We start from the raw sequence: 17,367 nt of genomic DNA, 5'->3' as shown, positions 1-17,367 counted from the left end.
AAAAGTAAACAATTCCAAAATTCAGAAAAGAATTTAAGGATATGTAACTACACTGAAATAAAAATTTGGTTAAAATTACTTCATTTAAAAGCCCTATTTAATTTATAAATCGCTGAATAAAATCAAAAACCCAGCTCACACATGAGCTCACAAATGAATAATCTTTTAATCGCCTAAATGTAGTACTATAGTTATAATTCCAATCGGCAGCACCATTAATATTTGGTGAACTGATCACATCATTCAAACTAAAAATTTGAAACTTGTTTACATTATGTTTAGCATAAACTATGAAATCAAATTTTATTTATTTTTATAATTATTTATTTATTTATTTATTCATTCATTTATTTAATTGTGTTTTTTTTTTACTGACCACATATTGCTTTTTTTTTTACAGTGTGGATAAACAATGAAATCAAATTTTATTGAGAAACGTAATATTACTAAGTAAACTTTATTTATTTATTTTTTTTACTGACCACATAATGGTTTTTTTTCAGTGTGGATAAACTATGAAATCAAATTTTATTGAGAAGCATAATATTTCTAAGTAAACTATATGTAATAATTTTTTATATAATTAATAAATTATTTACTTATCTATCTTATATATATATATATATATATATATATATATATATATATATATATATATGTATATATATATATATATATATATATATATATATATATATATATATATATATATATATATATACACACATTTTTTTTTTTTTTTTACTGACCACATATTGCATTTTTTTCAGTGTGGATGATGACAATAAAATTTTTTTTTAAAGAAACTTAATATTACTAATTAACCTAGATGTAATATTTATTTATTTTTATTTTTTACTGACCACATACAGTGAGGGAAAAAATTATTTGATCCCCTGCTGATTTTGTACGTTTGCCCACTGACAAAGAAATGATCAGTCTGTAATTTTAATGGTAGGTGTTTTTGAACAGTAAGAGGCAGAATAACAACAAAAAAATCCAGAAAAACGCATTTCATAAAAGTTCTACATTGATTTGCATTTTAATGAGTGAAATAAGTATTTGATCCCCTATCAGTCAGAAAGATTTCTGGCTCCCAGGTGTCTTTTATACAGGTAAGGAGCTGAGATTACAGTAGGAGGACTCTCGGGGAGTGCTCTTAATCTCAGCTCATTAACTGTATGAAAGACACCTGTCCACAGAAGGAAGCTATCAATCAGATTCCAAACTCTCCATCATGGCCAAGATCAAAGAGCTGTCCATGGATATCAGGGACAAGATTATAGACCTACACAAGGCTGGAATGAGCTACAAGACCATCGCCAAGCAGCTTGGTGAGAAGGTGACAACAGTTGGTGCGATTATTCCCAAATGGAAGAAACACAAAAGGACTGTCAATCTTCCTCGGTCTGGGGCTCCATGCAAGATCTCACCTCATGGAGTTTCAATGATCATGAGAACGGCGAGGAATCAGCCCAGAATTACACTGGAGGATTTTGTCAATGATCTCAAGGCAGCTGGGACCATAGTCACGAAGAAAACAATTGGTAACACACTATGCCGTGAAAGACTGAAATCCAGTAGCGCCCGCAAGGTCCCCCTGCTAAAGAAAGCACGTGTACAGGCTCATCTGAAGTTTGCCAAAGAACATCTGAATGATTCAGAGGAGGACTGGGTGAAAGTGTTGTGGTCACATGAGACCAAAATCCAGCTCTTTGGCATCAACTCAACTCGCCGTGTTTGGAGGAGGAGGAATGCTGCCTATGACCCCAAGTACACCATCGCCAGGTGACAGGACAACCGCACCGCATCAAAGGGACGATGGACGGAGCCATGTACCGTTAAATCTTGGATGAGAACCTCCTTCCCTCAGCCAGGGCATTGAAAATGGGTCGTGGATGGATATTCCAGCCTGACAATGACCCAAAACACACGGCCAAGGAAACAAGGAGTGGTTCAAAAAGAAGTACATTAAGGTCCTGTAGTGGCCTAGCCAGTCTCCAGACCTTAATCCCATAGAAAATCTGTGGCGGGAGCTGAAGGGTCAGCCACAAAACCTTAATGACTTGGAGAGGATCTGCAGAGAGGAGTGGGCCCAAATTCCTTGAGATGTGAGATGTGTGCAAACCTGGTGGCCAACTACAAGAAACGTCTGACGTCTGTGATTGCCAACAAGGGTTTGCCACCAAGTACTAAGTCATGTTTTGCAAAGAGGTCAAATACTTATTTCACTCAATAAAATGCAAATTAATGTATAATTTTTTTGAAATGTGTTTTTCTGGATTTTTTTGTTGTTATTCTGTCTCTCACTAAACCTACCATTAAAATTACAGACTGATCATTTCTTTGTCAGTGGGCAAACGTACAAAATCAGCAGGGGATCAAATCATTTTTTCCCTCACTGTATTGCTTTTTTTCTCAGTGTGAATGCATACAATATTCTGTTTTTTCCCTCTGATTGCAATTTACCATGACAAAAATATTAATTCATGATTAATCAACCAGATAAATGAAGACTAAAAAAGGAAACTTAATAATAAGCTATGAAGTGTTTCCAAAGATTTGCAGTGTTATGATCCTTCGTGACGATTTGTCTGTTACAGATTTCCTGAGGCACATCATTACATGCTTGACACTTTTAATTGTTTGGTTTTTATTATCATTATTTTTTATTTTTTATTATTATTTATTTTTTGTCATCGTTTTCTTCCGGCTTAATTTCTTTTTGTTTTCTCGTCAGCTTTCAGCACTACTGTCGTCAAATTTAGGAGCATTCTAAATTTTATCTACAAATAGATTAACCATTGTTTGGTGACAAGCAGCTAGCTTATCTGAGATTATACAACATATAACCAAAAGTATGTGGACAGATGACCATTACATCACAAATATTAGCCTTCCCTAAACTCTTGCCACCTATTTGGAAGCACACAATTTCTATAAAAATGTCTCTGTATGCTGTATAATTGCAATTTCCCTTCACTGGAACTAAGAGACTCAAACTTGTTCCAGCATGCTCCATAAAGACATGGTTCTCCAAGGTTGAAGTGAAAGATCTCGAGTGTCTCAACCCCACTGAACACCTTTGGAATGAACTGGAACATTAACTGCACCCCAGACCTCCTCACCTGACATCAGTGACTCAACCTTACTAATGCACAACAAGCAGGCATGGATGTGAGGGTGACAGGTGTCCACAAACTTTTGGCCCTTATTAAAAGTCTTATATACAGCATGATATACAGTGTGTGGGGGGGGGAACAGTGAGAGTGGTGTGGAAGAGCCAGATCCAGCTAAAAAAGGAAAATGGATGTACACCATGTAACTCACTCTGCAGGCTGGGCAGGTTGGCATCCTCGGGTTTGGTTTTGAGCAGGTGAGGCAGCCGTGTGTACCTGTAGCCAAACCCACAACCCTGTAAAGGAACAGAGTAACAAGTGATCATGAAAATCAGACAATCAGATGGAACTGCATTATCTTTAAAACCATAACCCAAGGGTGTCCAGGCTTATCCAGATAGGGCCGGTGTGGGTGCAGGTCCTCATCCCAACCAAGCAGAAGCAACAGCTGAGTCTATTAAAAATCAGGATCAGGATCCACTGAAGTGGAATCAGGTGCGGCTCCTCCGTGATTGGAATTAAATCCTGCACCAACACCAACCCTTTGTGAATAAGATTGGTCACCGCTGACGGACAATCTGGGTTATCATTCATGCGAGGAATAAAAGACTTGCATCATGCCGCTACAGGAAAATAATCAAGACATTTACATTTCTGCCATTTGGCAGATGCTCTTATCCAGAGTGATGTACAAAAGTGCTTTGAAGTCTCTATCAATGAATACAATAACACTGGTTCACTAGGTCACAGACTTAGGATAAAATCTGTTTTGGGAGGAAATATAGCACACTTTTTTTGTACATACACTATATTGCCAAAAGTATTCGCTCACCCATCCAAATAATCAGAATCAGGTGTTCCAATCACTTCCATGGCCACAGGTGTATAAAATCAAGCACCTAGGCATGCAGACTGTTTTTACAAACATTTGTGAAAGAATGGGTCGCTCTCAGGAGCTCAGTGAATTCCAGCGTGGAACTGTGCTAGGATGCCACCTGTGCAACAAATCCAGTCGTGAAATTTCCTCGCTCCTAAATATTCCACAGTCAACTGTCAGCTGTATTATAAGAACGTGGAAGTGTTTGGGAACGACAGCAACTCAGCCACGAAGTGGTAGGCCACGTAAACTGACGGAGCGGGGTCAGCGGATGCTGAGGCGCATAGTGCGAAGAGGTCACCAACTTTCTGCAGAGTCAATCGCTACAGACCTCCAAACTTCATGTGGCCTTCAGATTAGCTCAAGAACAGTGCGCAGAGAGCTTCATGGAATGGGTTTCCATGGCCGAGCAGCTGCATCCAAGCCATACATCACCAAGTGCAATGCAAAGCGTCGGATGCAGTGGTGTAAAGCACGCCGCCACTGGACTCTAGAGCAGTGGAGACGCGTTCTCTGGAGTGACGAATCGCGCTTCTCCATCTGGCAATCTGATGGACGAGTCTGGGTTTGGCGGTTGCCAGGAGAACGGTACTTGTCTGACTGCATTGTGCCAAGTGTAAAGTTTGGTGGAGGGGGGATTATGGTGTGGGGTTGTTTTTCAGGAGCTGGGCTTGGCCCCTTAGTTCCAGTGAAAGGAACTCTGAATGCTTCAGCATAACAAGACATTTTGGACAATTCCATGCTCCCAATTTTGTGGGAACAGTTTGGAGCTGGCCCTTTCCTCTTCCAACATGACTGTGGACCAGTGCACAAAGCAAGGTCCATAAAGACATGGATGACAGAGTCTGGTGTGGAGGAACTTGACTGGCCTGCACAGAGTCCTGACCTCAACCCGATAGAACACCTTTGGGATGAATTAGAGCGGAGACTGAGAGCCAGGCCTTCTCGTCCAACATCAGTGTGTGACCTCACAAATGCGCTTCTGGAAGAATGGTCAAAAATTCCCATAAACACACTCCTAAACCTTGTGGACAGCCTTCCCAGAAGAGTTGAAGCTGTTATAGCTGCAAAGGGTGGACCAACGTCATATTGAACTCTATGGATTAGGAATGGGATGTCATTTAAGTTCATATGCGAGTCAAGGCAGGTGAGCGAATACTTTTGGCAATATAGTGTACATAGATATATACACACCGATCAGGCATAACATTATGATCACTGACAGGTGAAGTGAATAACACTGATTATCTCCTCATCATGGCACCTGTTAGTGGGTGGGATATATCAGGCAGCAAGTGAACATTTTGTCCTCAAAGTTGATGTGTTAGAAGTAGGAAAAATGGACAAGCGTAAGGATTTGAGCGAGATTGATGAAGGGCCAAATTGTGATGGCTAGACGACTGGATCAGAGCATCTCCAAAACTGCAGCTCTTGTGGGGTGTTCCCGGTCTGCAGTGGTCAGTATCTATCAAAAGTGGTCCAAGGAAGGAACAGTGGTGAATCGGCAACAGTGTCATTGATGCACATAGGAAGGCTGGCCCGTGTGATCCGATCCAACAGACGAGCTACTGTTGCTCAAATTGCTGAAGAAGTTAATGCTGGTTCTGATAGAAAGGCATCAGAATACACAGTGCATGATGGGTCAGGACTGTTTTGGCAGGTAGGCATAATGTTATGCCTGATCGGTGTATATATATCATGTTCATTTTATCGCTTATGTTAGAGCAGCTATAAAATGTTTCCACGATTCAGTGTACAGCTTGCAGTGAAATGAAAAACCCCAGCCTGTTCCTCCTTCTACTGCTCATATAAATAACACAATTTAAGATAAAAAGAGAAAGAATAGGAATATGATGTGATGTTGTTCTCTCACAGACCATTTTAGTAGCCGAGCTCAAGATTAAAGAGAGGACACAGAGGCTTAGTGGTTAGTGTGATTGTCTCACACTTCTGAGGCTGGAAGTTTTTTCTGTGCTTCAGGGGGATTCCTCCTAAATTTAAATATGTTTTTGTTTCTTATGTTTTTTTCCTAACTATTTGATTATCACTTATTTTTTTATGTTGTAATTTCACACAGAGAGGGCAAAAAGTTCTGACATTTTATTCACACTGTATGATAAAGAGCATGATGCTGAATTACATTACTATAATAATCTATAACTGCATTTTAATTGTATAATAATAATAATAATAATAATAATAACAATAATCCACTATAGATTTGCACATAAATTAATAAATAAACGTAAATTATTGAAGATCTTTAAAGTTAAAGCTTAAATAACTGCAATATCGTTGAAAGGATTTTTATTTTCCTGGGTTGTTTTTTTTAGGGCCGAGATCGACGGAGATTCGGCAAAATAATTGCATCCGACTGCATCACCTTCTTCCACACGACATAATGACATAATGGGTTTAGAATTAGAGCGAGGACGAAGGGAGAGAGAGAGGGATAAGATAGGAGAGACGAGCAGAGATGTCAGGACGGATAAGCGGGGAGTATGTGTAGAGAGAATTAAGAAGAAAGAGGTGAGGAAGACGGTGGGAGAGATGAGGAAGGGTAGAGTTGTAAAGATAGATGCAGAGGGCAGGGTGTGAGAGAAAGGATGAGGAAGAGAGAGAGGGATGAGGAAAATAAATAAAAAGATGAGGGGAGAGGTGGTGTGAGAAGAAACAGGGAGAAAGGAATTCAAAAGGGGGGTTAGGAAGGAGGAAAAAGTTATGATAAATAGAAAGGAAGTGAAGAGAAAAGGGGGGGGTGAGAAAGAGAGATGAAAAAAAGGGAAGAGGAAGGAGGAATAACAAAAGCTAGGGAGAGTAGATGAGGAAAAGAGATGAAGAATGGGAAGAGGAAGGAGGAATAGGGATGAATAAAATTAGGAAGGAGGAATGAAATGGGCGTTATGAGAAAAGAAAGGGAGAAGAGATTAAAGGAGGGATGTGGAAGGAAAGATAAAGAAAGAGGAAGGAGTAGAGCGAAGACATGGCAAAATAATAAAGGAGGGGTAAGCTAGATGGGGGAAAATGGGAAAAGAATGAGAGGATGGATGAAAAAGAAGGATTAGGAAGCATCCTAATGATGACGAAGGAAAGAGGGATGGGAAAGGAAAGGAAAGGAAAGGAAAGATAAAGGGATCTCACCCTCCACAAGCGGACGAGGATCCAGTTAGTCTGAGCCCACGGTCGCTGTTCATACGGTGCCAACAGGTTCCTCATCATAGCCACCCGCCTAAACAAAGGTCAAAGGTCATTACGGTTTACACAAGCCAGCTTATACAACTCCCTCCCTGTCCTGCATGTTACCCATAATTCTCTGCATGGTCCAGCCTGCACAATATGGTGGAGCAGCTTATGGATGAATTTCTGAATTTGGTTGGTTGAACCTTTAACTATCAAAACTCAGCCTTATAAGAAAACAGACTCATTAGGCAGCAAGACATCGCGACCTCATAGCCTTCGTTTTTAGACACCGCGAGAGTCACAATCCTAGCCACTTCCCTAAATGCCACGTTCTCTTCTCACATCTCGCATTCATTTGAAATCCTCAGCAGGATCATGCAGAAAGCACCTGGCACCATGTTGGCGAAGCTCTGCTTTAATAGGTTCAGCAGGTGAGCTGTGTAAGCCCCAGAGGGGATTATGGGTAATGTACTCACTGCTCCTCAGGGATCCTCTCCACAGCTCTGAGTGAATGTGGGTAGCACACGTAACTGGCCAGAGCCTGCATCAGTGAATCTTTAATATCTGCAAAGGAAAAGAAAGAAAGATTGCCAGATTAGCAAAAAACACGCATTTTCACCCGAGTCATTTTAGAGTTTTTGGACAATCTATAAAGGTCAGCGCTGCTGGAGACTAGCATCATGATCAAAATATTCACTATTAATCCTCAAAGTCTAGACTGATTAACGTACAAACGTGTTGAACTCCCGGTGTAAAAATGGACTTCCCTGAGCACAACAAAGAGCTTAAGGAAGCACAGGAAATTAAATCAATAACATCAATAATAGGCATGTCATAAGATACATTACATCCAGGGAGCCAAGTATAAAAGCTCTACGCTATCTAATTCCACATCTATTAACATTCATATCTGATCACGCACGACCGCATTGTGCCAAATAGCTTCAGAGATCAATTTTCTCCCACACACTGATAGCAGCCAAGCTCGCTGGGGCTTGTTTATCACACGTGAAAATGAGAAAACAGCTCTGCTACTCCAACACAGATATTGCTCAAAATTGGACAAGCAGCTACGTGTACAAGCAAAACATTGATCAAAAGATCATTTTTAAATGAATTAACAAGTAACTCATTAAAGAAATAAGTAATTAAGTAAGTAGATACTATATGGCCGAAAGTTTGTAGACACCTAACCCTCAAACTTGAACTATTGCCACCAATTTGGATTAAAATGTCTCTTCACTGGAACTATGAGGCCCAAAAACTGTTCCAACTTGATAATGTTCCTGTGTACAAAGCGAGCTCCATGAAGACATGGTTTGGTGTGGAAGACCTCCAGTGTCCTGCGCTGAGCCCTAACTCTGACTCAACCCCACAGAACACCTTTGGGATGGAACACCGAGTGAACCCCAGACCTCCTCACTCTTACAGCAACGGTGTTTGATCTCATTAATGCTCTTGTGGCGTGTTCACAGTAATTAAAGTAATCCAGTAATAGAAGTAAAGTAAGTAAGAAATTAAGTATCTGACACAAGCAGGAAAATAAGAAAAGTAAGGAAAGTAATCAAGTAATGTAAGAAATGTAAACAGATAGTAAGTTAGTAAACAAGAAAGAAGGAAGTAAGGAAGGAAGCAAGGAAGGAAGGAACCTTCTGGAAGCAACAGCCAACATTCTGTCTATGAACATCAGCTAAATTAGCTAGCAGGTAGCTCAACTTTGTCACAGATCAACACAAGTGGAAGTTTGATACAATAATTGACTTTTTCAACAGTAAATCGACTTCAAAAATATAACCACAAAAACTATTTTCTACATATATATTATGTATAACTACTTGGCTACTAGCCACTGCTAATAAACAGGGAGACATTTTTCATAAGCAAACACAAGTACACAAAGGCATAGGTTAGTTTCTCTCAAGTCTCTATGAAATTCTATATTATTAAATGATTAGAAACACTTGAACATTATTTACACATACACTATATTGCCAAAAGTTTTGGGACACCCAAATCACTGAATTCAGGTGTTGTTTTTCAGGGGTTGGGCTCGGCCCCTTAGTTCCAGTGAAAGGAACTCTTAATGCTTCAGCATACCAAGACATTTTGGGCAATTTCATGCTCCCAACTTTATTGGGAACACTTTGGGGATGACCCCTTCCTGTTCCAGCATGACTGTACACCAGTGCACAAAGCAAGGCCCGTAAAGACATGGATGAGGGAGTTTGGTGTGGAATTCAATGATTTGTTGGGGTGTCCCAAAACTTTTGGCAATATATACTGTGTATACTGCACTTTTAAGCTAAACGTATGATGTCTGACGTAATCTTTTTGAGTATTTAACAGATTATTAACCTGCATTTATGTCTCTAACTTGCACTAGGCTGCAACTGAATTTATCCTGAGCTGGATGTACTTGGCTACGGAGGAGCAAATGACCTTCACAGAATGACAGAAAATCATGCAAACAGTCTCACTTCGCCCGAAAGCAGAACTTATATATGAAGAATTCATCTGCGTGACAAATAGGCCACAAAAAGCGCAGACTATATTAGATTTTTAAAAATTCCCATTAAAATAGCTGCCTAACAGATTACCAGAACATTTTTGGCTCAGGTTCTTTTTGTACCCTTCGCTGCAGGTAATGAAAATAGATAGGACATTAGGAGAGATAGATAGGGAGGAATGAAAGGAAAAAGAGGGAGGGAGGGAGAAAAAGGAAGGAGGGAGGGGAGAGCGAAAACGAGAGTGAGCGAGGGATGAAAATGAGGTGAAGGTGATAAGAGCATGATGAGAGATGATAGGAGGGAAGGACGAAAGAGAGAAAGAGTAAGATCTTGAGAAAAAGGTTGTACATTAACTTAAGTACCAGAGGAAGCTGATGGGCGAACGCGGCCTGGATTCTAATTCAATATTTGCCAGATAAATCATAATGGATCTGCTTTTATTACACTCCAGTGTAGGCTACGATGATGTAATGAACTGAATCCTAACTGAGGCCTTTCACAAAGCAACATACACACCCCACACACACACCTACTTATAGTATGAGCAGGTCTGTCTTAAAAAAAAAAAAATCTTTATTTCCAAGCAATAACACTGAGCTAATGTCTACCGCAGTGCCATGGCTTTACCTGTGCCCACGATGCGCGGGTCTGCAAAGTGCTTAGCGAGGATAGCGGCAAGCTGAGTGAGCGTGTCCTCGTAACCTGTATGACAAACACACACTTCTTAAATAAAAGGAAAGTCTTGCAAAAACAGAAAGGTATTGGATGCCATTTTAGAAGCTGTTCCATCATGTTCATGCAGCTCTGAAGAAATAAAACACATATAGATGCTTGGGATGCTTATGATAAACAATATGCTTGTTAAATCTTGCTAAATGAGTGTTCTCTCAATGTGGTTGTGGGGAATTTACTAATTTATCCAGCAAATCCTGACTGAACTGCTCGGTGTGTTTATACCTGGGAGCTCCTCCATGCTGTTGGAAGGGCTGAAGTAGTTCTTAAGGGCACTGTAGCTATTCATGGCCACGTTGAGGTAGAACTCAGGGGTGAAGGCAAACAAAGAGCCCGTGTTGTCGGCGTGCTCGATGGTGCGGATGCACACACGCAAGAGCCAGTAAACATCCAGCATCTTCTCCTGCAACACACAGATATGAGGGAAAAACAGACCTTTGAGTTTAAGATGACACACAACCACTGCATTTACAACATATTAATATAAATGTATTAATTATGCCACGTCTAATACACAGATCAAATCTTACACTTTACTGTCTATGGTCGTTTCATAGGGTGTAATAATAATAATATTAATAATAATAATAATAATAATAATAATAATAATGGCTGTACCTTTTGCAGTAGATGACCAATAGAATGGCTTCTGAGATTTACTGACCTCAAGCTTTTGCTAGGAATTGTTCACTATTACATATGCCAAATACTGCATATGCCAAACGCTACCTAATAAATATGAAGCACGATATTTATTCTTTATCGAGATTCATCAACAACTGAAGTTTTTCAACAACCATGGTTTACAAGATAGTAAATCATTTTAATTTGCCTTCAACTGTGGAAATATTCAAGATATTCAGCATCATAAACACAGGGTATCATTTCAAAAAGCCGAAACAAAAAAACAGATCACAATGTACTAAAATACTAAAATAAATTACCACCTCTGGTAAAGTATACAGATCCTTTGCTTTTTTCCCTTCCACACACATTACAGCAAAGTGTCTGATCTGACGCATTGCCATTTACAGCACACACCTTGATGCCAACCTCCTGGTGCCTGTGCAGTAGAACCCCTGACAAGTTAGGTTTTATTTCTCCGCTGTGGCTGAAATGTCTGGCTTCCTTTATTGGACAATTAAAGTGTATACCACAGCAAATAAAGTTTTAGAGAACATCAATGAAATTAGCCTACAGGTCAGAAAGAGGAGTCAGAGCCTGATGTCCTGATGGAGCAAAAGGATCAGATCAGTTACTGTAAAACCTTGTCCTTGGAAATAGATTTAGAAAAGGGAGAATGTCTCTCTCTCTCTCTCTTTCTCTCTCTCTCTCTCGCATGGTGTATGGTGCTGTACCTTGGAGTAAATGGTGGCGTTGATCCAGGCCAACCTGCGGCTCAGGTGGTTGAGCTTCTCGGCAAACACCTTCTGGCTCTTTTGCAGCTCTTCCAAAATGTCTGCTCTCTGCACACAACATGGTACCATGTCCCTTAACCCATTAATGCTGACAAAATGTATTAAATTATCGACCATATATTGCTTACTCTAGCTGGACATCGTGCTATCTTCTCTTCCGTGTCTTTCAGAGCGACGGCGTACTCGTGCACATCATCCGACACGACCACCATCTGTAGAAGAAAAACATTCCTTAACTTCCCCTAGTGCAAAGTCACCATTAGCAAGCCATCAGCAGTACTCTGTACCATAAAAACATGCGGCGGTTCTCCAGCTGAAGTAACGTGGCAGAATGAAAAGGTCAAGGGGTCACAGAAAGCAGATGGAAAGAAATACCAGCAGATATTTACTGCGTGGCCAGAAAATAACAAGGTAATAAAAAAAGATGCATGGCTGTGCTACAAACAGTCTAGTCATCATGCCTGTAAAGACAGTGGTACTGATTCAAACTCTGAAATTTTAAAAATCTGACCTTCAATTTAGCTTTTTCAGCTAGGCAATGTCTAAGAATGAAAAAAAAAAAAAAGAAGCTGTCTTTGGACCGGTATTGGAAATCAAGAAGCATGACAATCATGTCTGAATCAAGGGCTATGACACAATGCTGCCTGATTATATCCTGGTGCTGATTTTTGACTGCAGTGCATATGTATGGAACCTTGGCTTACATATCCCATAATCCTGTGCTTCAGCAGTACAGTGGAAGCTTGGCATACAAATTTAACTGGTTCTGGAGGTGAGGTCTTAAGGTGAAAATCTGTATTGTGAAACGAATTTTCTAATAAGAAATAATGTAAGTGCAGATAATCCGTTCCAGCCACCCAAAAACCAATACGAAGTGTATGTAAACTGTATGGCGGCTTACAAAGAACTGACCCAAGCCAAGCATTCCAGGTCAAGGCTCCTCACAGGAAGTCGTGCCACCAAGCTTGGGCTAAAAATCTAACAGACCACCCACGCCACCAATCTGCCAACAAAAATACGTCTGAAAAATCATGTAGCTTTTAAACGCATGCTGAAGGCAATGTTGGTATTGTGGGTTGACTCTTTCGAAACAGCTTTCCACTGATGCAAACAAGTTTTGAACAGCTCCCAGACGTACGCACAACTTAACCGGCACTCGGTTCGTTTATATACTGAAATGCATGATTTGTAAAAATTTGAGGTTCCACTGTATCTTGAGCAACATCAGTATTACTGCTAAAAGAACTTAAAATTTCAGCACCATGGACAGTTCAAAACCCACCATCAAGAAGCCCAAAATATCGCCAAACCCGAAAACAAAGAGCTCGTGCTTGTATGATCCGGATTAAATTTTAGCTCTTTTTAAGTACAATTACTAATATCTCAGATTATGTTTAGGAGATTTGTGTCTTGACTGTGCGGCCCCCACCTTCTATCCAAATCTCCACTGTTCTTCATCAATCATTGTACTGCACTGTTTGCAGACATACACTTTATGTAGTACTGTGTAGATCTATATAGTGAACAATAACACTGTTTATCTCCTCATCATGGCTCCTGTTAGTGGGTGGGATATATTAGGCAGTAAGTGAACATTTTGTCCTCAAAGTTGATGTGGTAAAAGCAGAAAAATTAGCAAGAGTAAGGATTTGAGCGAGTTTGACGAAGGGCCAGATTGTGATGGCTAGACGACTGGATCAGAGCATCTCCAAAACTGCAGCTCTTGTGGGGTGTCTGCAGTCAGTAACTGTGATTTGTATCTATCAAAGTATCCTTTAAGTCCTGTAAGTATCCTTTAAGTTCTTAAGGACTTTAAGGATCAGCTGCTAACATCTTTGGTGCCAGATACCACAGCACACCTTCAGGGATCTAGTGGAGTCTATGCCTTGACGAGTCAGGGCTGTTTTGGCAGCAAAAGGGGACTAACACAATACTAGGCAAGTGGTCAAAATGTTATGCCTGATCGGTGTAGTTCTGTGTTGTCTCTTGTAGTTCTATGTTTTTCCAAATGATTTCTGTCATTGGGTAAAGAGGTCTGGAGTTCAGTCAGTGTTCCAGTTCAACACAAAGATGTTCGGTCAGTGCTCTATGCAGGACACCTGAGGTCTTTCACTCTAACATTATCAAACCATAGAGCATCATGGAGTGTCCTTTATGCAAGCGAGCATTGTCATGCTGGAACAGGTTTGGGCTTCTTAGTTCCAGTGAAGGGAAATTGTAATACTGCAGCATTTCTAGATGATTCAGTGCTTCCGCAAGTTTGAGGAAGACCCTCGTGTGAAGGTCATGAGTCCACAAACTTTTATGAACATGTAGTGTATATATAACTAAGTATTGTTATGAATACATTATTATTATTATTATTATTATTATTAATAATAATAATAATAATAATTATTATTATTATTATTATTATTATTATTGTTGTTGTTGTTGCTTTTGTTGTTAATAATAGTAATAATAATATAAATTAATAAACACATATTAATAAAAAGAAAAAATTATTTTCATATTAGTTTTAAAAAGTGTGTTTCAAAAACATCTAAAAGCCGTTCAAACCACCCACTTAAGAGCGCTAGCTTTCCCAGCTGCCCTAATCGCTTTGTAAACACTTGACAGATGAAAGACGTTCATAGCTGGTTTAGCAACTGCATGACCAGCGTTCAGCCTCCTTAAAGCACTTGTGTTAAATGACTCCCAGCATTAGAAATGTCAGAAGAGCTCAGGCGATTTCTGCAGAAGCTTGTGCCCCCTGCGTGATTCAGTAACACCGAGAAATGTCTTAGCGTGCTACGAATAAACGGTGTGACTCAATTTTTTGTAAATGCTGTGAACGCCTGTACAGGTAGATGACATAATGGAGACGAACTGTCGGATAGGGATAACTTTAACGATGTGTGCCGTGCGAACGTGATCTTTAACACATCTGTCCTTTTTAAGAACACATTTTGGTCAATTGCATGTTAATGACTTTCGAGTCACTGCAGCTGGAACAGCTCACTGAACTGAATCTCCATATACAAGATATCTGTCTGAAACGTTATCGGTGCTGCAAAAGGGAATGTCTTTATTATTATTTAAATAAATACATACTTGAAGTGAAAGTCTATTCTGAAATTGTGAAAGCAAATCAAGTGTAAACACATCAGTCTTCTACTCCACTTAAAATTTCCTTTTCTTGCGAAACATTTCATGCAGCACAAATCTGCTGAAGTAAGGAACCCGTTCGGGGTAAAATAATGCTCCGGCCTGTCGACAGTGATGGAGTTGTTTTCGTACGGCTCTGCCGAGCACAGCGCTTCTCGGCCAGCGAGAATCAAATCCACCCTGCCGCAGCATGTGTCAGAGAGGACTACATAAAAGACATCTCCAAGCTGCTCTCAGATCCTAATCTACTCTCATTCGGGGGGAAAAGGAATTACTCAGCCAGGTGTGTGGAGTGAAGTTTAATGCCGTTCTTAAGGTCAGTGAGATTGAATGTTTCGATTGAAGATTCAATTAGACACTTGCTCACCGTGGCACGACTGTAAAACACAGAGAATGCGTCTAAACCTAACCCTAGCTTTCTTTCGGTCACCAACTGTTTATTTCTATATTTAGTTTTTAACTTCTATTCCCTTTAATCTTGAAATGTTTCATCAGGCTAGAGATAAAACTTTTAAAGGTTATGTTTTATAGAGGCTCCTTCATCATTTATTCATCCTGATTAAATTCTTTATCCCGGTCACAGCCGCTACGGATCCAAGCGGGTTTATCTAAAGAAGCCGATTTTATCTACTAGATTTGTTTTTAGCCTTTGGGAGGAAACTGGAGAACCCAGAAGAAACCTACAGATAAAATATAACCCCAGCTCTGGATCAAACCACAGCACTGTGATGCTGCCTGCTACACCGCTATGTAACAGTTAAAGCTTATTTATTTACTTCTGGTAGATTTTCAGATGAATTTTAACAATGCCAAACTCACCAAAATGCTATTGAGAAGAGTCGGTGACTAAAAGCTGGGTATAAATACATCATATCTCTATGGTTGCAATCTATTGTACCTGGAACTTGAAGGGAAACAAAACACAGCTGAACCGTAAAAGTGGACTATTTAACTCGGAATTCCTAGTCGGAAAAGTGTTCAGCTTCTTTAACTTAAAGACACATGGCGTAACAAGAAATAATCAGCAGTAAAGACATTTGCCTTTCCATCACTTCTTAAAACTTGATTTTATTGATTTCAGCCCAATTTTACTCATTTCTATAAGCAGAGCTGATTCATCACTGACCACAGAGATATAATTCTTTTACATTTCAGTGACTAGCCATAGCAATCACATGCTTGACCCATGCTTCTTGTGTCTTTTAACTATTTGTACCATTCAACATTCACCGTCGAATGAACTTAAATCGCATAAAAATGAAATACAAATCTATTTGCCACGACCCTCGCTCTATCCCTACCCTGAGCGCCAGTGTAATATTCGCAGACATCGAATCGATTTTCTCTTCACTTCCCATGAACATCAACAGCGAAGTGAAACCTCAAGCCTCAAGAACCCTAAAATCAACCTACAAGATGATAAATTTCTTCCATGATGCCCCGGTGTGCTGCAGGGAAAATCTGAGGCGCACCGAGACTCGAGGATCTCACCTTGCCCAGCTGCTGATGAACACTCAGGTTGTACATCATCACGATCCCATCCAGGATCTCCAGCAGGGACTTCTCTGTGATTGGCTGCTCGGGCTCTTCCAACGGTCGCCCCAGCAACAGCCCATCGTTACCATGGCTTCCCTCGACTAGAGATGATGGGGTGAAAGTATATAGGAGAGAGGGGGGAAAAAGAAAAAAGACATTAGGAGTTTTTTTTTAAAAGAAAAGAAAAACAGATTATCCACCGGCAAAAAAAAAACAAAAAAAAAAATGACACCTTTTTCTCAGGGGAAGTGTGTTCTTTTTTTTCTTTCCAATCCTAGCCTAGCTAATTGGTTTCCCGCTGATTTCTTTTGTAAGGCTGGAAATTGCAGCGTACTGGAGGTGGACAGGGCTTTGTGATGCCCTATAGGGACTGGGGAAAGTGGAGGGGGAGTAATGTAAGCACCAGTGACATTAAGCCTTTCTTATTATGCTGTGCTATTTCGTAGGAATAGACTTCTCTCAGGTGCAAAACGCTCCATGCATAAAGCCTCGAGAGATGGATTATGGTATTTGCAGACTGGGTACAATGAACTCCTAATGTGTGTCTACTGTGGTTTTTTACTTCTGTAGTGACTGCTCAAGGAAGGTTTAGACGTTTAAACAGCTTACTGTCCTCCTCCGTCCTCTGTTCCACAGGCAGAGTGCGCACTTTGACCTTTTCGGGCGGGGCCAAAGGTCTCCGTGGGGTCATGAGGCTGACTGCGGCCGTACTGAGGAAACGGTTGGCTCGGCCCAGAGTAGGAGAACTCAGCCAGCTCGGCCTGGCCAGAGCGCCTCCCATCGCTGTTGCACCAGATGGCCGCTGAACACACACACACACACACAACACACACAAGCACAACTTCATAACT

The 17,367-nt window shown here is 40.3% G+C and overlaps 1 protein-coding gene across 3 annotated transcripts in view; it reads right to left on the bottom strand.

Moving 5' to 3' along the window:
• The window catches only part of LOC131342332 (E3 ubiquitin-protein ligase RNF123), a 163,799-nt gene that overhangs the window by 115,298 nt on the left and 31,134 nt on the right, over positions 1-17,367 (bottom strand). For all 3 annotated transcript variants that reach the window (XM_058373094.1, XM_058373095.1, XM_058373096.1), the window contains exons 23-31: positions 17,126-17,318; positions 16,472-16,617; positions 11,962-12,045; positions 11,774-11,881; positions 10,641-10,818; positions 10,311-10,385; positions 7,653-7,740; positions 7,138-7,225; positions 3,331-3,415 (exon numbers count right to left, since the gene is read on the bottom strand). In XM_058373094.1, coding sequence (XP_058229077.1) covers positions 3,331-3,415; positions 7,138-7,225; positions 7,653-7,740; positions 10,311-10,385; positions 10,641-10,818; positions 11,774-11,881; positions 11,962-12,045; positions 16,472-16,617; positions 17,126-17,318 — 1,045 coding nt within the window. The remainder of the gene's footprint in view (positions 1-3,330; positions 3,416-7,137; positions 7,226-7,652; positions 7,741-10,310; positions 10,386-10,640; positions 10,819-11,773; positions 11,882-11,961; positions 12,046-16,471; positions 16,618-17,125; positions 17,319-17,367) is intronic.

Source organism: Hemibagrus wyckioides, linkage group LG21, assembly GCF_019097595.1.
Source record: "Hemibagrus wyckioides isolate EC202008001 linkage group LG21, SWU_Hwy_1.0, whole genome shotgun sequence".
Lineage (NCBI taxonomy): Eukaryota > Metazoa > Chordata > Actinopteri > Siluriformes > Bagridae > Hemibagrus > Hemibagrus wyckioides.
Note: the sequence above shows the minus strand (reverse complement) of the source record. Positions and strands in the feature narration are given on the sequence as shown.